The sequence below is a fragment of the Pongo pygmaeus genome, chromosome 3 (genome assembly GCF_028885625.2).
Source record: "Pongo pygmaeus isolate AG05252 chromosome 3, NHGRI_mPonPyg2-v2.0_pri, whole genome shotgun sequence".
Taxonomy (NCBI): Eukaryota; Metazoa; Chordata; class Mammalia; order Primates; family Hominidae; genus Pongo; species Pongo pygmaeus.
In genome coordinates this window covers 23,676,405-23,699,430 of record NC_072376.2, presented here as the reverse complement: position 1 = coordinate 23,699,430, position 23,026 = coordinate 23,676,405, and the positions used below count along the sequence as shown (strand labels likewise).

Genomic DNA, 23,026 nt, shown 5'->3' with positions numbered 1-23,026 from the left:
AGTCGGAGTCTTGTTCTGTTGCCCAGTCTGGAGTGCACTGGCGTGATCTCGTCTCACTGCAACTCCGCCTCCCAGGTTCAAGCGATTCTCCTGCCTCAGCCTACCGAGTAGCTGGGATTACAGGCGTACGCCACCACGCCCAGCTAATTTTTGTATTTTTAGTAGAGACAGGGTTTCACCATGTTGGCCAGGCTGGTCTCGTACCCCTGACCTCGTGATCCGCCCGCCTCGGTCTCCCAAAGCGTTGGGATTACAGGCGTGAACCATCGTGCGGCCCCTCACTGCAACTGAGGGTAGCGCAGTGGCCACAAGTTCCAGATCTGGAGTTACTAAATAGCTGGGTTCCAACCCCGGCTCTGCCACTTATTAGCTGTACGATCTTCATTCATTTCTCAACCTCTTTGGGTCTGAGATTCCCTTAAAGCCGGGGTAATAGAGATGAATAGGATTTCCTAACTAGGACTAGACTTTCTCAATTTCTTGACTCAGAGGGGCAAGGATAGCCTGAAATGGAAAGTGAAGGCCTTCAGGCTCTTCCTAACAGCCGCTCCGAAGAGGGGAAAGCTACAGGAAGAGGGAGGAGACCCAAGAAAGGTCGGACCAATGAGGCAGCGGGCGGGAGAGGAGTTCCCGCCTTTGGGCGGCGTGCGCGCGCACCTCGCTCACACGCACACCCGCTGGCTCGCACGCACGCACGCACGCTGCGGAAGCGCGCGCCCGCGCAGGCCCAGCCCTCGTCGCCGCCGCCATTTTAGCTGCTGGTTCCGGCCGCACCGTGTGGGCTGTAGTAGCGGGAGGGGTGGGGGTCCTCCAGAGTTAAGTGGCTGTCCTCGACTGTGCCCATACAGCAGCCAGCTTTCTTCCTTAATAACTGCCCGTTCGAAGAGTGCGAGGATGTCCAAGCGGCACCGGTTGGACCTAGGGGAGGATTACCCCTCTGGCAAGAAGCGTGCGGGGACCGATGGGTAAGCCAGGCCGGGGGCGCGAGGCGGCAGCTCGGGCTTTGTTGGGGTCCTGGCAGGGAGCGGGCCGGGGCTGGCCTGGCCGAGCGGGTCCTGGAGCCCGAGCCTTTGTTTCCCTCTGGGCTGGGTTCACTAGCGGCGGGTCGGAGAAGCGCGGCGCCTGTTCGGCCCGGCAAGGGCGCGGGGGGTTGCGTGCGACGGGGCCGCTGCCCAGCCCAGTCCGGAGGGTGGAGAGGCCTGCAGTGGCCATGAGGGCGCCTCCTTCCCTAGGCCGAACCGAGCGGGAGTCACTTGCGAGGGCGTCGGGCGGGAGTGAACCGCGGACCTCGTGGCCTCGGTTCCCGAGGAAGGCCTGGAGCCGGGGGAGAGGGTGGGGGAGGGCGCGGCGGGAGTATTCGCTTCCAAGGGCAGCAGGCACTTCCCAGGCAGAGGGGCCGTGGGGAGGGCCTGGGTGGGGGCGCGGCCAGGCACTCCAGACGGGAAAGGCGGAGGGCGGAAAGTGAGAGCAGCGCGTGGATCCTAATGTAGGCTGGGATGGGGGTGGCGGGAGTTGAGAGAAGCCGGCAAATAGGGAATTCTCGGGGGAGGTGGGAATAGAGGACCTGCCGGGAGAAAGGAAAACGTGGAGTAATATACCTGATGGGCTGGAAGGCTGGTATTTTGGGGCGACTGAATATAGTTTGGCGGGAGAGAGCGTGCCTCGGTCCATTCAAACACTTCAAAGTAGATACTAGCAAACTTCCGCCCTCTGCCTACGCTCCCGCCATCTCCTCTATTTCCTGCTTTGGTTAAAACTGGTTACTGAACATCATCCCATGGGGAGGGATTAGAAGGCATTGTATTTTTTTTTTTCATCATTTGTTTTCTGTGCATGTCCCACTTTTCTTCATAAGTAGCTTTTGAAATACAGGGATCATATTCAAAACGTGTTTTTAGTATTTATGGCGAAACACCGCCCATGTGGAGGTTGAGAGTTGAAATACTTACACAAACTCATGGTGTTCCAGATTCCTTTCCTTAAAGGTACAGGGGAATTTAGCAGTTAATTTAAGCAATTTCGTGAAAATCATTTCTTGTCCCTTGTGTGTTTTCATTGCTGAAGTACAAAGACCTGTTTGGATAATTCAGGCAAAACCCACAAAAGCCCGAGTAGCGAAATACTTTGCATAATTGTGTCATTTTATTGTGTACTTGTGATACAGAATCACTGTGTCAAGTCACCTGTATAGCTTTTTTGAGTTTTTCAGCTAAAGTTCTTCATTGAAATTGATTTCCAGGGATATGTTTAGTGTCACTGTAGAGTATAAGCCAGGATAGGGTGTACTTTTTGAGGCCTTGCCATATGTTGAATTATTCAATAGAAAGCAAAAGCATGTCACATTTTAATTTTGTGAGTTCTTTAGTTTACGATATTAGGCATTGTAAAAAGAATGACATTGTAAGACAGACTCTCTTAGGCTATCACCCTCCCCCACCATTACCCCCCACAAAACGTTAATGCCTCTGAGCTGTATGTCACGGACTCTCAGAGCTGGAAGCAACTTAAAAAAGACTATACTCGGCTCCAATCAAGGAATGAGAAATGGAGAACAGAGTTAAGGTGGCTTGTGCAAGTTTACAGCAGGATCTGGAACCCTGCGTTTATCATTTTCACTCAGCAGCACACAGTTCAGTACTGTAGTTAAGAGTCATTACAGCCTATTTTAATGACATTTATAATGCGTTGGTAAAGTAGGGAACACTTAGTTCTTGATTTCTCTGAGGCAAAAATAAAATTGCTGTCATCTGGAACTGATGTCTCTCACAGGAGGTCAGATTGGAACAAAATATTCTGGGAGGGAATGAATGAATTCATTTGTATTTGTGCATATGTGCACCATTTAAAATGTTTCCCTTGGGATTAGTGGTCCCACCATGTGTATGTGCGATTGTTTACTTTCTCTTGCAAAAACAGATATCCTTAGTAAAAAGGTTGACTTTTGGGGTCTAATGGTAGCTTTATGATTCCCTTGTATATTATTTAGAATTTGCCTATGGATAAAGGAGAGTTCATCTTTGGAATAATGCCCAACTTATAAGAAATTGTAGAGGGAAGTTTTTATACTCATTTCTACGTCATTTGAGTGCCATTTATCATTGAACTGGTTTTATTTAACAGTGGACTTAAAATGTTTATCGGCATCAGAATTTTTTCATACTCGATAATTTTAAGTCACTTGTTGACTGCCATGCAGTCCTGCAGATTTTTTTATTTCCCTGATAGCAAGTGGTTTTATCGGAGAGCATAAGCTTGTCAGTCTTACAAACTCCACTGCCAGATAGGGTTTCTCCAGTGCTGAGAAGGGAAGGTAATTCAGTGGGAGATTTCACTTATATTAATGCTCCCAAACTATATAAGGCTTTATTTACTCCTGGCATATTTTAACTTTGAAATCAGGTGAAGTAATTATAGGTTTCTGTTGCATATTCTGGCCTCATTTCTTCTTTTTGTCAACCCACAGAATCTTCACTACAATTATTACCGAAAGTAATACATTTCCATACTTAACATTGAAGTACGGAAAAAAGTTTTCGATGTTAGGGACGTTTTTCATTTTGATGTTGGTTTTTGATATTACCACCTGATAAGAGTTTTTTCTGTTAATTATGGGAAAGTAAAGCTAATGTATTAATACTGTGATAACATTTGTAGAGCATGCACATTTTCACTACAATCCTGTATGGTAGATGAGGTTAAATGAACTTGCCACAGGAAACGTAAGAAATGTTTATACTCAAAGGTTTAAAGAAGGCATTCCCTGAAATCTTCATCTCCATCTTTGGAGAACAGTTTCTGGTGAACATTTTTTAAGATCTCTGCATATTGACTCAAAAATATGAACTATAAAATTTAATATCAGTGGGATCAACGCGTGTCATTTTGTACTTTGATTTTTTTTTTCCACTCAGAAATGTCATTAACTGTAGGTACACATTACGCTTTTAAATTGGCTGCCATAGGCCGGGCGCGATGGCTCAGGCCTGTAATCCCAGCACTTTGGGAGGCTGAGGCAGGTGGATCACGAGGTCAGGAGATCAAGACCATCTTGGCTAACACGGTGAAACCCCGTCTTTACTAAAAATACAAAAAGCCGGGTGTGGTGGCTGGCACCTGTAGTCCCGGCTACTCGGGAGGCTGAGGAAGAATGGTATGAACCCGGGACGGAGCTTGCAGTGAGCCGAGATTGTGCCGCTGCACTCCAGCCTGGGCAACAGAGCGAGACTCCATCTCAAACAAACAAAAAAAATTAGATTGGCTGCCATAGTACTCCAGTTGTAAAGGTATGACATCACTTATTTAACCAATATCCTGTTCATTGATAGTTAGTTTTCCACTTGTTGCTATTTTATAAATGAGAAGTTTGATGAACATCCTTATACATACGTATTTGCACACATCCTTGAGAGGTTCCTGGAAATAAGATTGACAGATAAAAAGCAATGCTTATTGCTGGGTGTGGTGGCTCACACCTGTAATCCCAGCACTTTGGGAGGCCTAGGCGAATGGATCACCTGAGGTCAGGAGTTCGAGACCAGCCTGGCCAACGTAGTAAAACCTGTTTTTGTCTCTGTTAAAAATACAAAAATTCACTGGGCCTGGTGGCGCAGCACTGTAATCCCAGCTACTCTGGAGGCTGAGGCAGGAGAATTGCTTGAACCTGGGAGGCAGAGGTTGCAGTGAGTTGAGATTGCACCACCGCACTTCCAGCCTGGGTAACAGAGGGAGACTGTCTTTTAGGAAAAAAAAAAAAAAAAGGCAATGCTTATTTAAAATATCATGATTTTGATGACCAGTTAACGTCTTCCTTAGCAGTACTTCAGTGCCTGTTATTATTCCATGTAGAATTTTTTTATTTTTTAGAGACAGGGTCTTCCTCTGTTTCCCAGGCTGGAGTGCACTGGTGTGATCATGGCTCACTGCAGTCTCAAATTCCAGGACTCAAGTGATCTTCCCGCCTCAGCCTCCCAGGTAGCTGGGACTACAGGCGTGCCACCACACCTAGCTAAGTTTAAAGTTTTTTTGTAGAGATGGGGTCTCACTGTATTGCTCAGGCTGGTCTCAAACTTTTGGCCTCCAGTGATCCTCCCACTTTGGCCTCCCAAAGCACTGGGATTACATGCGTGAGTCACTAGGTCTTGCCCTCCATGTAGAATTTTAACATGGTATTAGAACTTTAAAAAGATCTTTAATAATAACCAATACTGGCGGGGCGTGGTGGCTCATGCCTGTAATCCCAGCACTTCGGGAGGCCGAGGCAGTCAGATCATGAGGTCAAGAGATTGAAACCATCCTGGCCAACATGGTGAAACCTCGTCTCTACTAAAAATACAAAAATTAACCGGGTGTGGTGGCATGTGCTGTAGTCCCAGCTACTCTGGAGGCTGAGGCAGGAGAGAATCGCTTGAAACAGGGAGGCAGAGGTTGCAGTGAGCTGAGATTGCGCCACTGCACTCCAGCCTGGTGGCAGAGCAAGACTCCGTCTCAAAATAATAGTAATAATAACAACAACAACCGATATTGGGCATTTGCAATGTGCCAGACAACACTTAAAGCATATCACGTATATTAACTCATTTAATCCTATTGATACTCTATAAAACATATTGATAGCCACATCTTATAGGTGAGGGAAGAAATAACTGTGATCCTATAGTTGGCTTAAGTCTTGAGCCAAGATTGAACCGAGACACAGTACAGAGCAGTATGTTCAACAACTGTGTCATGTCATACCTCCCTCCCTGCTCGTGTTGTGGCTGTGTCTGAAGCACTGACTTGATACCAGTTTTTAAAAACCCTTATACTTCAACTAGTAAACTTTTAAGAACAAAACTCCTTTATAATAAAAAGTATCTGTGTAAAAAAGAAAACTCGCACATGCACAATAGTTGACAAATATTTATGAAGTGGAGGGTTTGATTTTCCCCTTTTACTCACCTTTCATTTGTATCCTCCCTCTCTCATCGAAGGAAGGTAGTTTGAGCCATAAGCAACATTTCCAGGTGGCTGAATTTGCCTCCTGCATCCTCCCTGTTTTCTTACTTTAATCTGAGACTAAAAGTATCTGAAAATGGTCTTCATTTTGCAGATCAGTAAATTGAGGCGGTGTCTTGCAACGGTGATTCCAGCATTCCTTTTATCATAATACCACAGCTGTCCCCATTGCTTGATCAGCAGCTAACCTTTTTATCTTTAGAATGTATTTTATACATCCTTTGTCTGGTTTGGTAATGAAGCATCTGATGAAGTGGGCCCCTGAAAAAATCTTTGTTAGTATAGGTATTACTTAAACAAACTAAGGCAATATATAATACATGATTTACTTTGTCTGTCACCCCTCTTCCCCCAAATTTTGTAACTCTTGAAAGGTTAGGTCCATGTCTTAATTGCCTGGTACTATGCTAGAAGTATAGAAATCATTAAACTCGGCTGGGCATGGTAGCTCATATCAGTAATCCCAGCACTTTGGGAGGCTGAAGCAAGAGATTGCTAGATCCAAGGAGTTGAAAACTATCCTGGGCAACATGGTGAGACCCTTATCTCTACAAAAATAAGAAATTAGCCAGGCGTGGTGGTGCATGCCTATAGTCCCAGTTACTCGGGAGGCTGAGGTGAGAGGACCACTTGAACCCGGAAGTTTGAGATTGCAGTGAGCCATGACCCAGTGAGCCACTGCACTCCAACCCGGGTGATGGAGCAAGATCCTATCTCAAAAAAAAGTTGTTTCAATTATTTTTTGTCGTCTTCTCCTTCCCCCATGGTTAAGTGAATACTGGAAACATGAATCCTTTTTGTTCAGACCAGATGTTCTTTAAGAGTTCTTTTCTAGCTGTATGATCCATGATCTTTAAGGTGTCAAGTATTTGAACCATTTGTGAGTACAGTGCTGCTTACTTTGCTGGGTACATCTATGTACTCTTATTATAAACTACACCTCGTTGGCATTTTGGAGCAATGTAAACACTTAATTAACAGTCACCTTAGGCCAGAAGCAGGAGAAGCAAAGATGGTTGATGGCATATTTCAGAAGATAGGCCCAGACTCTCAAGTATTGAATTGTGAGACTTCGTTTTATGTTTATTAAGTTATCCTTTGACTTTTCTTTCCCATTGATTTTCTTTCTGTTTATGCCAGGTGAAATGAGAGGCTTCATACAGTTCTGACTTGTATGCTCTGTGATTTTTGTAGAAGGTGAACATTGGGATGGAAGAGGGGAAAATCACTTTTCATGTTTATATATGCATATATATGGCTTTTCCCCTTTTTCAGTAAATTTGTACATGTCACACAACTGTACTTGGAGCACAGGGAATTTGTACTTTTGTGTGTTGTGGGTAAGGAACAATGACATGTTTAGGGGCTTGTGTCATAGCTCCATCATGCCTCATTATTTCAAGTCTGGGTTTAAACATCTTGAGGCAAATTTCTCTGCTGAAGGACTTGGTCTGAAGTAAACTGGATTAGTAAAATGAACAAGCACAGATTATTTTATTTTATTCCCACCACCAGTCTCCCAGAGGCTGCTTTCAGCCACAACGCATATGAGCAACCTGCAGCCATTCTGCTTGTGAAGTTCTTAGCATAGGTACTTTTAAAATGACTTATTAAGGTCAATCTCTAGTAACTGGAAATAGATACCAGAATTGACTACTTAAAATTGACCCAAGTTTAATAGAGTGGCTACCTGCATAATTTTAACATGTTAAACAACTTAATAGTATTCAGCGAAGCTTATTTTTAATTTGGCTATGTTTCATTTTATGATAGACGAAGGTACATAGATTTATAGAGTGCTTTCAGTGTTTTGCTGTTGCTGTTTAGGTTAAAATGCAAGAGTAAACAAGGAAGAAGGAATAAAAGTTTTAATTTCAGTTTTTTTAATAAAGCAATATACATTTACTGAAGAAAATTGGGAAAGTGCTGGAAAGTATAACTAAGAAAACAACTAAGAAAACAAATTCTGCAGTCCTGTAATTCGTATTTCTATTAGTTGAGATATTGACAGGTATAACATTGTACTATGCTCTTTTCACTTTGCATTACAACCAAACATTGTCCTATGGCAAAGAAAGGAATATTAAAGTAATTTATTAGAAGTGGATTATAAAAGTATTGAGCAAAACCCACCACTGTTGACTGTAATGATGTGAGGTGGAGTTGTCTTTATCTCCAGTAGCAGTGTTTGTGCTAACTTATGAATATACTTTTAGTGCAAAAAATACCTCTTCACAAATTGAAGGAGAATTTGAGAAAGATTGAGATGCCATCTTCTTTTACTCAATTTGGACTTATCCTTTCTTCATCCTACCCTCAGTATCTGATTTCTGTTGTCTAAGTAGGAGGGGTTTTACTTGCAGCAGACTGAGTTCTTGTGTTACCTCACCTTATGTTAAAAGTTAAGGAAGGTGAGGCATCAGCAAGGAAGGGAAAGATGTTTGTGGTGGAGAATGAGAAACCCTTGATTGTAGGGTATTTTTTATTATTTCTGATAGTTACATAATCCATTGGACTTTTTATTCATTTGAATGTTGGACATCTACTCTCTTTGTGATTATAATGCTACCATGAACATTCTGCATAAAATTCAGAATCTGAATTCTAAATTTTTGTTTTTAGGAAGGATCGAGATCGAGACCGGGATCGTGAAGATCGGTCTAAAGATCGAGACCGAGAACGTGATAGAGGAGATAGAGAGCGGGAGAGGGAGAAAGAAAAGGAGAAGGAGTTGCGAGCGTCAACGAATGCTATGCTTATCAGTGCTGGATTACCACCTTTAAAAGCTTCTCATTCAGCTCACTCAACCCACTCAGCACATTCAGCGCATTCTACACATTCTGCTCATTCAACGCACGCCGGACATGCAGGTCACACGTCACTTCCACAGTGCATTAATCCGTTCACCAACTTACCCCATACTCCTCGATACTATGATATTCTAAAGAAACGTCTTCAGCTCCCTGTTTGGGAATACAAGGATAGGTTTACAGATATTCTGGTTAGACATCAGTCCTTTGTACTGGTTGGTGAGACTGGGTCTGGTAAAACAACACAGGTGAGTTATTGTATACCATGGTACATATTTTATTTATGTTTAAGTTTACCAAATGTTGCATATTTGATTCTGGTGGTCATTTCCCTTGTCTGTCCTATAGAACATCTTGAAGAATAGCTGATTTGATGTTTAATTGGCACTCTGAATTTCAGAGTGGAAATCCTATAGAGAGTACCTCTCTCCCCTGAGTCTAGGGGAAAATAGTGGTGCTCGCTTTTCAAATTTTGTTACCTTATGTATGGCAGAGTGATGCTCTCCCACCCGTTTTGACTCCAGGACAGTACAGATTTAGGGACACACAGTTTGTTTTCTGGTGCTTGGGTGGAGAAATCACTGGGGTAGATTTTTGTTGTTTGTATTTAATATAGTATTTTGAACCATGCAAATACCTATTTTTCCAAAAAATGAAGTGCTAAAGTAATATAAAGTCTATACCAGTGACTTTTGTCCATCTAGTCGTCCTCCCCGCCATAGAACTAAACACTGTTACTAGTGTCTTATTTGTAATATAGCTAGGATATTTTTTAAGCGTGGATGGGCTATTATTAACTAGACCCCTGTTGATAGACATTTAGGCTGTTTCTCATGACTGTTTTGCATGGGGCAAGTGTTTCTGTAGGAAGCAGAAATTGCTGGGTCAGAAGATCATTTGTAATTGTGATACAGAAAGCTGGATAGCCTTCCAGAGGGAGTGTATCAATTTACCTTTCCATGAGCATGTATGAGAACACGTGGGAAACTATTAAAACGTGAATTTTTACAAATCCAATAGGTGAAAAATTGCATTCTAATGTACTTTTTAATTTGCATTTTCTTGCTGTGGGTGAGAAGTAACTGTCTTTATACACTAAAGCCTGAACCGTCAATTAAAAATTTCTGGTTTCAAAAGTAGCAGTCCCTGATCATTGTAGAAACTGAAAAATTCAGGAAAGTATTGAAGCAAATTTAATAATTACCTGTCTTACCTTGCAGATTGAACATACTGCATACACAATTTATCTTTTTCTAAAGTTACATGTGCATAGAGACATTTTGAAGGTACTGTAGCAACGAAAATAGGAGGCTTTTGTTACAGACTGAGCCTTAGTACCATTCTTCTTTTCTTTTTTTTTTTTTTTTTTAATTTTTGTGTTGTTGTTGAGACAGTCTCTTTCACCCATGCCAGAGTGCAGTGGTATGAACACAGCCTCAACCTCCTGGGCTGAAGCGATCCTCCTGCCTCAGCCTCCCAAGTAGCTGGGATCACAGGCATATGCCACCAGTGCCTGGCTAATTTTTAAATAAAATTTTTGTAGAGTTGAGGTTTTGAACTCCTGAGTTCAAGCAATCCTTCTGCCTTAGCCTTGCCAATTTTTCTTTTTTAATGAAGGAAAACTTAGAATTGATGTTAGGGTATTCAAAAATCACCTTACGCAAATTTAAAGAATATTCAAACTACATGAAAGACTGTAACTCTGAACTTACTATTTAATTGACATTTGGGTAAAGCCAGACACTGTATACTTTACATGTGTTAGCTTATTTATATTTTTCTATAACCCTGCAGGGAAGGTATTCATCACCACTTTACAGATGAGCAAAATGAGGTTTAGATTTATGAGAAACTTAGGTTTAGCGGATTGTCCTGGGTTACATGGATTATGGATTTTGGTGGGCTCAACATTTAAAACTTTGTGCCTTTGTCTTTATATCTAAAGTTATATTTCATACTGCTATTCTGTGGTCTGACATCATTTCAGAGATGAGTTTATTAATGGTTAGTGTAGAAGGAGGTCAGGTCAACTTAAGATGAGATTTGTGATTATTTGGATTAATATTTAACTTTTAGAGGGGTAATTAAGATACTTGAATACTGAGGATTGCAGCACATCTGGAGGATTTGAAGGGAAACCAAACAGTTTAAAAAGTGAATTTCATTCAAATGTTTCCTAGCATGCTCTTATTAAACTTTGACTCAAACCATTAAAGCCAGTCTTTCTGGTGATTTGTTCTTGTCAGAAAAATTCTCTAAATAAAATCTAAAGTAATGACTTTAACTTTTTTTTTTTTTTTAATTATTTTGAGACAAAGTCTTGCTCTGTCACCCAAGCTGGAGTGCAGTGGTATGATCTTGGCTTTCTGCAACCTCCTCCTCCTGGGTTCAAGTGATTCTCCTGCCTCAGCCTCCTGAGTAGCTGGGACTACAAGCGCGCGCCACCATGCCTGGCTAATTTTTTTTTTTGTATTTTTAATAGAGATGGGGTTTCACCATGTTGGCCAGGCTGGTCTCTAAATCCTGACGTCAAGTTATTGGCCTGTCTGGGCCTCCCAAAGTGCTGGGATTACAGGCCTGAGCCACTGCACCGGGCCATGACTTTAACTTTTGACAGACCTACAATAAAGACATTTCACATTGCTGCTTAGTAGACACATAACTGCACATGAGGAAGGAATTGAAGCTAGGTCAACCAAAGGGACAGTGGGAGCAAGGACACATGTTGAGCTAAGGGAATGCAGGTATGCTCTGGCTAGAATACAGAGGGTTTGGGAAGGTGGAGGTGGGGCAGTGAGACTGGAACTGTAAGTTGAGCCTTAATATATCTTGTATAGATTGGAAACCATCAGAGCTCTTGAATTGAAGAGGAATGATGAGGATTTTTTAAAAAAATGTCCTGTCTAGTGAACATATTGATGATAGACCATGTAAGAGGTCATAACAAAAGTTTTGATTCTGTGAAGGGCCTTGGGAATAGAAAATAAAGAATGAATTGGAGTCAGGACATTAGGAATTAAAAGTATTTTGGAGGAAGGTGAGAAATGGTTTTGCTTTTGAATGTGTGAATTTGAGAAACCAACTAGGTGGAAATGACCGTTAGCTCTAAGATGGAAGCTAGAGTTAGGATTGGCATTGATGTATTATAGGTAGTATTAGAAGTTAGAACATATAAGACTTCACAGGATATTGTGTAAAACAAGACTAGAACACTGAGGATCAGTTTTTAAGATGACCTCAAGTGGAGGAAGCAAAGAAGCTGAAAAGGAGGAATGGCTTTAGAATAACTTAGACCTGGCTGGGTGCAGTGGCCCATGCCTGTAATCCTGGCGCTTTGGGATGCTGAGGCGGGCAGATTACCTGAGGTCAGGAGTTTGAGACCAGCCTGGCCAATATGGTGAAACCCCGTCTCTACTAAAAATACAAAAATCAGCTGGGCGTGGTGGCGCACACCTGTAATCCCAGCTACTTGGGAGGCTGAGGCAGGAGAATCACTTGAACCCTGGAGGTGGAGGTTGCAGTAAGCCTAGATTGCGCCCCTGTGCTCCAGCCTGGGCAACAGAGTGAAACTCCGTCTTAAAAAAAAAAAAAAACAAAAAACGGATCCCTGGCTTGATTATACCAGTAGCCTACATATTTCAGGACCTCCTTGTTTTCCTAATGCTATTTTCCTTAGAAATGTGAACAGATGCGTTAACTGACTGGTTCTCCAGCTATTGCCTGGGAGTTCTTGCAAGTCCTTGAAACCATTTCAGGGATCCTAGAATTTGTAAAAATATAAGGAAATGCACTCTTCTAGCTAAGTTTTCTTGTTTGAAAAGTAGTCATTTTTATAGAGAGCGTTATTTTGTGTTAAAACAGAATGAGTTTTTATTGTTAGGAATTAATATTTTAGCAATTTTTCAGTTTTAATATCTTAACACAGTAAATTTATTAGCAGCTTGGCATCCTCAGTCATTTTCAGAGTGAGTGTACAGGAGTCCTGAGAGCTGCTAATTAACTTGTTGGTCTTGTTTTTAAAGTGGAGGTAAGCTGTTGATTTTAGCGGAGTGAATTAAAAAATCTGAACATTCTTGGCCAGGCATGGTGGCTCACACCTATAATCCCAGCACTTTGGAAGGCTGAGGCGGGTGCATCACCTGAGGTCAGGAGTTCGAGACCAGCCTGCCCAACATGGTGAAACCCCGTCTCTACTAAAAATATAAAAAATCAGCCAGGCGTGGGGGCATGTGCCTGTAGTCCCAGCTACTTGGGAGGCTGAAGCAGGAGAATCGCTTGAACCTGGGAAGCGGTGGTTGCAGTGAGCCAAGATCATGCCACTGCACTCCAGCCTGGTCAACAGACTGAGATTCCATCTCAAAAAACAAACAAAAAGACAAAAGATCTGAACATTCTTGCCTTGAGAATTTTGAATTAATTTTAAATATCTTTAGTTCACCAGTGAGTGAATTTCACTTTCTAGATCTTTGAAAGTACATTTTGCCTTTGTAAAAGGGTTGCCGAATTGAGGATATATCAGTAAGTAAGGCTTTATAGCCTGACTAGAAAACCACTTAAACATAGGTCTGTGGATTTACAGAACCCGATAGACACTACTTTAGTTATTTTTGTTCATTTAAAGTGTTTTAAAGATATATATGATGTTTTTAGAGAATCAGCATAATTACCCTCCCTTTCAGATATTTGTTAGTGACAAGTTACCCCCAAATTGCAGAAGCAACCTAACTAAAATGTAATAATAGTGCAGCCACAAATATTCCTTATCAGTTTTACTGTACTGATACTGTGCAGAAAACTCCATGTTTCCTGTAGCATTAGAGTTTGATAGGCTTTTGGAAGCTTTGATGTAAACCAATTATGCTCTTCTAGCAGTGGATTTCCATTTAATATGGTGAGCACTTACATTTTTCCCATGGTTCTTTTCCATTTAAGTGACTGGAAAACTGTGAAATTGGGGAATCCATTAGCTTATATTGATAATGGAACTGGGGGAAAATGTACTGCCGTCATGGCAACCAATTTAACTTGTGCTTGGGGGTCCCCCAACCCTTTGGCTGCCCTTAACGAAGTGGTGCTGCTCTAGGTCCTGTTAAATTTGAGACTGGCAGTTCTTAAAATTGACTTTAAGATGGTACCTAAGGTGCTGCCATTGTGCATACTGCTCCTGAGGGGGAAAGGATAGGATTACAAAAGAGTTGGGTGCTAAGAGTTAGGTTCTGCTGGCTTATAAACCAAATTTGAATTGAATTAAATAAAAGTACAGCTTCAGAGTTTCAAGGGGGTATGATTTTACTTGATTTTGCAACTCAAATTATGTAAGAATTTAAAAGTTACACTTTCTTAGAAATGTCTGTTCTAAAGTAGAATTTGTTGTAGGTTGGATTTTTTAAAATTGCATAGAGAAATACTTCATGATGGGATAGTCACACTGTCGAGTGTATCCCTGATTGTGTCTACCCAACTTGGGTGTGTATCATATCAGTATTATACATAACTGTTCCTTGGTTTAGAGAGCTTGTGTTGTTACAGGTTTTGAGTCACAAGTCTTTTAGTCATTTGCCTAATTGGATTTGGTGTTAAATCATTGGAATGAGATAAAGTGCTTTATGTTACATATACTTGATATGCAGGCAGAATATAATTAATTTAAATGTGAAATTATTTGATAGATTCCACAGTGGTGTGTGGAGTACATGCGATCATTACCAGGACCCAAGAGAGGAGTTGCCTGTACCCAACCCAGGAGAGTGGCTGCAATGAGTGTGGCTCAGAGAGTTGCTGATGAGATGGATGTGATGTTGGGCCAGGAAGTTGGTTACTCCATTCGATTTGAAGACTGCAGTAGTGCAAAAACCATTCTTAAGTAAGTACTGTATCTTTAATGATGCTTTTATTTCTTTGCTTGCTATTTTCTGCTATTAGATAGAAGACTTTGCTAGTGCAGGCTTATGTCATCCGAGTTTAGAATTATCCAAAGTAGGCCTTCTTAGACTTACCACATGACCTTAGTTTAATTATATATTATTGGTAATCTATAGTTATTTGGTAGAAATTGAAGTTCAAAGGTCAGATTTTAGTTACTTGGTTCTGCATTTTAGGTGAAATGTTACTGATACTGTAAAATGTGTGGTTTTAGTAGACACAATGGTGTATGACTTAATTGTGAAAGAAAAGGAAAGTGATATGTCTTACTTAGTAAAAGATAACTACTTTTAGCAAGAAGAATGTATAGGATGGGATATGATTTATTTAGGGGAGAGGGGTCTTTTAATGTTAATTATGCAGCTATTACCGTGCATCTGTTATAAGCTAAAAAGAGGAATCTTTTGTTCTGTAATACACTCTTAGAGCTGCCTCTAGGTCCTCGTTTCTCTATAGCTATGGTGCAGATAATTGACTACCGTATTGAGCTTTCTAATGTTTTAACTCTACCAACTTTTTATTGTCTTATACTTGCATTCTGCATAAGTTATGATATATGCTACCTGATGATGATTCTTTCTCGTCTTACTTCCCTCTGGTTGCTTCTGCTTATTCTGTATTTATGTGATATTTAAGTCCTTTTAAACGTGACTTGTTTGAGTGGGGCTCAGTGGCATATGCCTGTTTATTCCCAGCCACTTGGTAGGCTGAAGCAGGATTGCTTGAGGCCAGGAGTTCAAGGCTACAGTGGGCTCTGATCATGCCTGTGATGGCTACTGCATTTGAACCTGAGCAACATGGCAAGACCACATTTCTTTAAAAAAAAAAAAAAAAATCATATCTATGTGATCTTCTCCCTGAGATTTTTAAAAACCATTTTGGAGCATTGTGTAGGCAGTGATATGAGTCTGTTGTCAGAGAGATATATAGTGTTAATGGGATAAATGAAACAAGAGTCTTTTTGAGATGGAGTCTCACTCTGTTGCCCAGGTTGGAGTGCAGTGGTGCCATCTCAGCTCACTGCAACCTCCGCCTCCCGGGTTCAAGCGATTCTCCTGCCTCAGCCTCTCAGGTAGCTGGGACTATAGGTGTGCGCCACCACGCCTGGCTAACTTTTTGTATTTTTAGTAGAGTTGTGGTTTCACTATGTTGGCCAGGCTGGTCTCGAACTCCTGACCTGATGATCTGCCCACCTCAGCCTCCCACAATGCTGGGATTACAGGCATGAGCCACTACACCCAGCCACAGAAATTGAATGGAATAATGAACTGCATGTGTTTATCATCGACTTTTAACTATTTCAATCTTATTTATTTCATATCCAATCTTATTTATTTCCCTGTCCCATGTTATTTTGAAGCAGTCTTAGATACCAAATAATTATATATATAAATATTTTAGTGTGTGTCTCTGAGATAGTTTCTTAAAATAGAGCTATCATAACTTAAAACGATTTATTGGATCAAAATATCCAGTCTTCATTCAACATTTGTGTCAGTTTTTTCTAATTCTTTGATTTATCTCATTTTATTAGAACTTCTTATTCAGCGTGATATTTAATAGCAGTTGAACTTTAAAATATTTAAATAAGCTTATCCTTATTACTTTATGGGACATATTTTTGGCTTAAACCTTAATCTTCACTGAATAAATTCTTGTAGTTATTCAGTGATATGTTATTGATCACTGGTAATTACAATATAATTGACAATAATTACATAAGCAAAATCATAGCTCATTATGTTATATTACTTTAAAATGCAGATAATGTCAAGGACTTGAGGCTAATAAGGGGGAGATTTTACTCATCTTTAGGAGGAATATCATTATTCTGACTTGATTCACATTGCATTGAATTTTTCTTGGTAAGCCACAGTTGAGTTGAGAACAGAATTTGGAAGTTGGGATACAAGAAAGTTATGCAATATTGGTGCTGTGTGTATGTGTAGTAGGAAGTGGGTGGAGGTTAGGCTTTCAAAAGATGAGTACTTCTGAAAGATTTTGGTTCACCTCATAGGGAATGACAAGTAACAGATTTTATAGTTCAAATGAAGTATTTTTGGCATTGTGATTTTTTTTTTTTAATGGAACAGTTTCTAGAGGTTATAACTACTTTTAAAAGCTTACTTAAGACAGGGTAAGCTTATTGGGGTTTCTTTCAGGAGCTAACCTGGTGTTGCCTTTAAGTAATATAAGTCAAGGAGTGTATTATTACAATAAGTTGCTTAAAATTTAAAAATTTCAAATGTAACTCTTTGCTATTTGATAGGAAGAACTTAACTAATGGGAATGCTTCATTAAATGTAGCTCTTATCATATATAGATATAAAATGCATATATATCCATTGTGTAGCCAGGGCGAACTTTAATTTTCACTCTAGGATGGTAAAGAGGCTAACTTAGGCAGATTCTGCTTGAGCACAGAATTTAACCATAGTTTGAGAGCATTTTAGCTAAATAAAGTATCTTTAAATTGTCCCCATATAGATTAAGGGTCCATGAGATAGTTTCTTCAGTGTTTGGGATACCTATTCATAAATTTTAGGTTATAGATCTGATACTGTGCTCTTTTTGGAAGATTGGATCTGGTATAACTTAGTGCACACTCTGTTAGTCTAGCCTTAAATGGCTACCCCATCCCAGTGGACAAGTGAGTTTACAAAGCTGCCACTCCTAAATGGTTTTTATATTTCCTTTTTTATGTGTTTGCTTGTCTCCATCCTTTTCTTCTGAAGCATTCTTTTTGCAACATACTTACTTTCCTGTTGTCTTGGAGTGGAAATTATGAAGAAAAAACCCAAGGAGATACCTAAAGAGCTTACCAGTCAGGGAACAATATATTGCTGTATTTGTGACTAGTCAGTGTAAAATGCCTTGATTCATTTTGATGTAAGGAAGGAGAGGTTGTTGGCTTCTGGTGTAGCCCTTTTGCAGTGGATTTTAAGAAGTATTTGTCTGTTATTGTAACTTTTTTTTTTTTTTTTTGGAGACGGAGTCTCGCTCTGTCGCCCAGGCTGGAGTGCAGTGGCACGATCTCGGCCCACTGCAACCTCCACCTCCCGGGTTCAAGCCATTCTCCTGCCTCAGCCTTCGAAATAGCTGAGATTACAGGCACCCGCCACCACACCCAGCTAATTTTTGTATTTTTAGTAGAGACGGGGTTTCACCATATTGGCCAGGCTGGTCTCAAACTCCTGACCTTGTGATCCGCCCGCCTCGGCCTCCCAAAGTGCTGGGATTACAGGCACCCGCCACGACGCCCAGCCTGGTTGTAACATATTTTAATTCAGGAAATCACCTTCAGTTTTTTGAAGGAGCTGATAATTTTTTAGGGAAGAAAACAATTTGATAATCTTGTATGAGTAGAGAAACATAATGAAGTTGTTAATTTGGTAGGTAATTTTACTGTTATTTTAGGTGATACACTTCCTTTTTATTTTTTCGTAAGCTGTAAAATTAGAGATTTTTATGTTGAAGGAATCTAATTTGTACACATAATGATTAGTCATTCAGTCAGCTAATACTTAAGTACCTTCTGTGTGTTGAAGGTACCTTCTGTGTAGTACTAGGTATAATGAAAAGTGAATCTAGTCCCTGTTCTTATTAAAGCAAATAAAAATGTAAATAAAAAGTCTGACATTGTGATTAACCTTCTGAAGTAGAATATGGGTGTTTATATGAAGGAATGATTTGAGAATAAGTTTAGGTAGGAAGATGTTGGATTTATTTATTTATTTTTGAGACAGAGTCTCATCTCATCTGTCACTCAGGCTGGAGTGCAGTGGTGCCATCTCGGCTCACTGCAACCTCCGCCTGCTGGGTTCAAGCGATTCTCATGCCTCACCCTCCCAAGTAGCTGGGATTACAGGCGTGTGCCACCATGCCCAGCTACTTTTTGTATTTTTAGTAGAGACAGAGTTTCACCATGTTGGCCAGGCTGGTCTCAAACTCCTGACCTGAAGTGATCCACCCACCTCAGCCTCCCAAAGTGCTGGGATTACAGGCGTGAGCCACTGCTCCCGGCCAAGAAGTTGGAATTTAAGTCAAGGGTTGAATTTAAAGTAGTGGTTAGCCAGAACAGGGGGGGTTATGGGATAGGGAATTACAGGGCATTGCCATAGCGGAATCTTCGGTGTCTCTGGAAACAGCTGACTGAAGCACTAACTGTATAAAGACTACTTATGCAGGTTCCAGAGTGAGTTTCCAACAAGACAACTTCGTTTAAAAATACCTTGAGGCCAGGAGCAGTGGCTCACACATGTAGTCCCAACACTTTGGAAGGCTGAGGTAGGAGGATCACTTGAGTCCAGGATGAGTAACATAGTGAGACCCTGGCTCTCCAAAAAGATTTATATATAAAAAAATTAGCCGGGTGTGGTGGTTTGTACCTGTAGTCCCAGCTACTTGGATGAGGTGAGTGGATCACTCGGACCCAAGAGTTTGAGACTGAGGTGAGCTAGGATTGTGTCACTGCGCTCTAGCCTGGGTGACAGAGCAAGACTCCATCTCTCTTAAAAAGAAAAAAAAAAGGGGGGGGGTGGGGGCTTGTGAAGAGAATCAAAAGGAAATAGATCCTAGAGCATAGCCTCTAGGGTCGGTGTCTGAGTTGTCCTAGCTCTGCCCACGTATTAGCTGTGACATTAACTGTGTGTTAAGTAGCCTTCATGTGCTTATTTCTTTTTCAAAAGATGGAGCTGGTACTAACTACCTGACAGGGTTGTTCTGAGATCAGATATAGTTGTCGGTGTACAACTCTTTGTCATTTATGGCACTCTGTTTAGGGGTGCATCAGTCAGCATTGCTGATTCTTGCTGCTGTTGGTGATGATGGTAGATTTCCAGTTGGAGAAATTATTGGATCTTTTTAACCAGTTAACCCCGTTAGAGAGGGACTTATAAAACCACTTTAATAAAGTTCCTTTTGGCACAATAATTGAATTACAATTGGGGATGTAAACTTAAACCTTGACGTGACTTGTCACTGGAATGAATCAATTCAAGTATTCTTTTAGGGCTGGAGGTAAAGGTGAAACAGATGTGGCACTTTAAGGACCATTAATTATACAAACAATTATAAACTAATTTATTGAACATCTGTTACGTGGCAGTCTTGGTTCTAGTTCATGTGTAGCACGTAAGTTAGGTAAGGGTAATTTTATTGGACTCTTAAAGAGAGGTGGGAATAAAGGATAAATGTGGTTATTTAACACTTAGGCAGTTTCTACCAGAGGACTGAAAAGTTACTGTGGTCACCCTAGAAGTAGAATTCTATTGGCTTTTGCTAATTTCTAGAAAGCTAACTTGGTTTTCTGAGGCTGTACATGTTTTGTTAAATTTGACCTTTGTACTTAAGTATTTGTGATGATTAGATAGAGAAGGCTCTCTTCGTTTATACAGTGCCAGTGTCTTACAAAATATTAAGTAGAACCTACACATTCATTCTAGCTTTCTGTGAGTTCTGTTGAGGATGAAAGAATATTCCCTTTAAAACTTGTGAAAATTTGAAGAATAGGCAATATATTTTTATTTAGTTGTCTTTATTTTCCATTGTTAACTTCTTAGGCATTTTTTCGTGATTAGGTATCTAACTCTGAAATACATACCAAATGTATTTTAGCTGTTTACACTAACAAAGCTGTATGGTTTGATTGTGGTCTTAAACATTTCAGCTCTCTTTAAGAGTCCAGGGTTTGATGTTTTCTTTTTGCCCTGTTTGATGTATTGAACATTGAAACACTTCAAAATATGTTCCCTTTCCTTGTGAGCAATTACATCTAGTAGTTTGTTGTCACTGTAACCAGTATTTTGCTATATGTAGTGCTATTGTGATTACAGTAAGTTAGTGTTGCTCATATTGTGTAATATGGTTGCTAAGAACATACCAGATTGAACTAGAGCCTGTCTTTGTTTATTTCTTCACCAATAAAAGAAACATTATGTAAGGACTCTGCTAATATCACTGGCTCTTCACTGACTTGGTTGGGGAGGGGTAAGCTGTCAAGCCAATAAGAAGGTGATTTGAATATATAGAGATTTCACAGAGGAGGAGGTATTTCATCTGAGTTGAGAAGGACAGGGAGACTTTGATAGGCAGATGGACTAGCCAGTAGCAAATAGTATCAATCATTTCCTGATACTCTAGGTAGATGAGCTGATTTCCATCAAGGTTGAAGTTCTCACACTGTCTTAATTGACAGCACACTTAATATCTCAATAATTTCTCCGTAGTACCCCAGGCCTAAAGAAATATTTCAGAATTCCATTTACTAAGTAGTTGGGTCCTAATAACCTAAGTATTTGTTTCTTTTAAAAAATACTACACATACATTGAAAGAAAAATTATTTCATTCATAAATAACCACCATTATTTACTAAGTGTGTTAATGCTATTTGATCACTCACAGTTTCTCAAACCTTGATAACAGATTGAACAGTACCTCTTTCATTTCCTACTCTATACTGATGTTTGCCTCATGCTTTTTTTTTTTGAGACGGAGTCTTGCTCTGTCCCCCAGGCTGGAGTGCAGTAGCGCAATCTTGGCTCACTGCAAGCTCCACCTCCCAGGTTCACACCATTCTCCTGCCTCAGCCTCCCGAGTAGCTGGGACTACAGGAGCCCACCACCACGTCCGGCTAATTTTTTTTTGTATTTTTAGTAGAAACGGGTTTCACTGTGTTAGCCAGGATGGTCTTGATCTCCTGACCTCGTGATCCACCCGCCTCGGCCTCCCAAAGTGCTGAGATTACAGGCGTGAGCCACCACGCCCAGCCTTGCCTCATACTTTTTAAAACAGCAGCTATCAAAAGTCTAGCTTCCACAGATATGACATCAAAAGGATCTATGGTCTACTTTTGAAACTCTCAACTACCTTAAACTTGTAGTTCCTGGGATGTCCTACATGTTGAACATGGAAAATAGTAAAAAAAATTATGTTTTAAATCATTAAAATGAGAACATATATATTCTAGGTGATCATTTAATGCATTTACAGATGGAATCAACAACTTACTCTACCATTTGAGTGATCTATTTATATCCCAGAAAAGTAGTTTAATCTTCTTTGGCTGCATGGACATTAAAGTTGTAAACAAGTCCAGGTGCAGTGGCTTATGCCTGTAATCCCAATACTTTGGGAGGCTGAGGCAGGAGGATTGCATGAGTCCAAGAGTTCCGGGATGTAGTGTGCTAGTTTGGCATCCATATGGTAACTCCTTGGAGAGCGTGGGACTACCAGGTTGCCCCAGGGGGTGTGAACCGGCCCAGGTTGGAAAATGAGCAGGTCAAAGCTGATCAGTGGTGGGATTGCATCTGTGAGTAGCCACTGCCTTCCAGCCTGGGCAACATAGCAAGGCCTTGTCTCTTTAAAATATATACATACATATATATGTATTTCTTTATATATAGATTATATATATTTCTTTATATGTGTATAAAGATAAACCTAAAAGATCAGTTGTAAATAGAAAAATTATACCTGGACATTTAAATATGAGACCTATAGGTTCATTTATTGTTAACATTAATCAACACCATTTTGTTGAGTATGGGTCATTTGTTTGAAATTCCATGTAATTCTAAAGCTGGAATTTAAACTCAAACATTTAGAAAATACACAAGTTGTTTTTCTGGAATTTAAGACAATTCAGTCTTTTGGAATGCTTGGTTTCTAGGCTCTTTTAAATCTTTCAGAGTTGTCTCACAGATTTGGTAGTTCTGTGTGTGTGAGAGATTCATCTTGTTCTAAACTTCTGAAACATACGACTTAGCGTTCATATATATGACTCTCTTTTCTATGCTTGCGGTTTGTCATTTCATGTCAACTGTAATTCTCTTGACCCAACTGATGGAGACAGGATTATGTATATATTACACTATGTTTCATAAAGTGTATGGCTATCGCAAGGATTTATGAGTTACATGGAGACTAGTTAAGAGTGTGGTATAGAACCGTTTATTGAATATTTCCCAAGTGCCAGGCAGTTAGTGTACTGAGGACTTTATATATGTACATTGTTTTGTTTATTTTAATTAATTTTTACCCTGTTCACATTTTTTACAAAGGGACCATTACAGAAGAAATTGTCTTCTGTATTATTGTCTGACAATAATAGGAATAGGGACTTATTAGGAAATAGGACAATAATAGGAAATAATAGGAATAATAGGAAATAATAGGAAAACAGGGACTTAAACCCAGTTTTGTCTTGCAACAAGTATGTATTCTTAACCTCTGTGTGTTTTATTTCCTTCATCATCATTCCTCATTGCTCCATGTAATTCTCTGAGTGTATTGTAAAGCT

General features: G+C 40.4%; 1 protein-coding gene across 1 annotated transcript in view; it reads left to right on the top strand.

The window, feature by feature from the left end:
- Window positions 1–280: 280 nt before the first annotated feature.
- The window catches only part of DHX15 (DEAH-box helicase 15), a 57,081-nt gene continuing 34,335 nt past the window's right edge, over window positions 281–23,026 (top strand). The window contains exons 1-3 of the mRNA XM_054484517.2: window positions 281–965; window positions 8,617–9,052; window positions 14,474–14,667. Of these exons, the coding sequence (XP_054340492.2) occupies window positions 604–965; window positions 8,617–9,052; window positions 14,474–14,667 (992 nt within the window). The 5' untranslated portion in view covers window positions 281–603. The remainder of the gene's footprint in view (window positions 966–8,616; window positions 9,053–14,473; window positions 14,668–23,026) is intronic.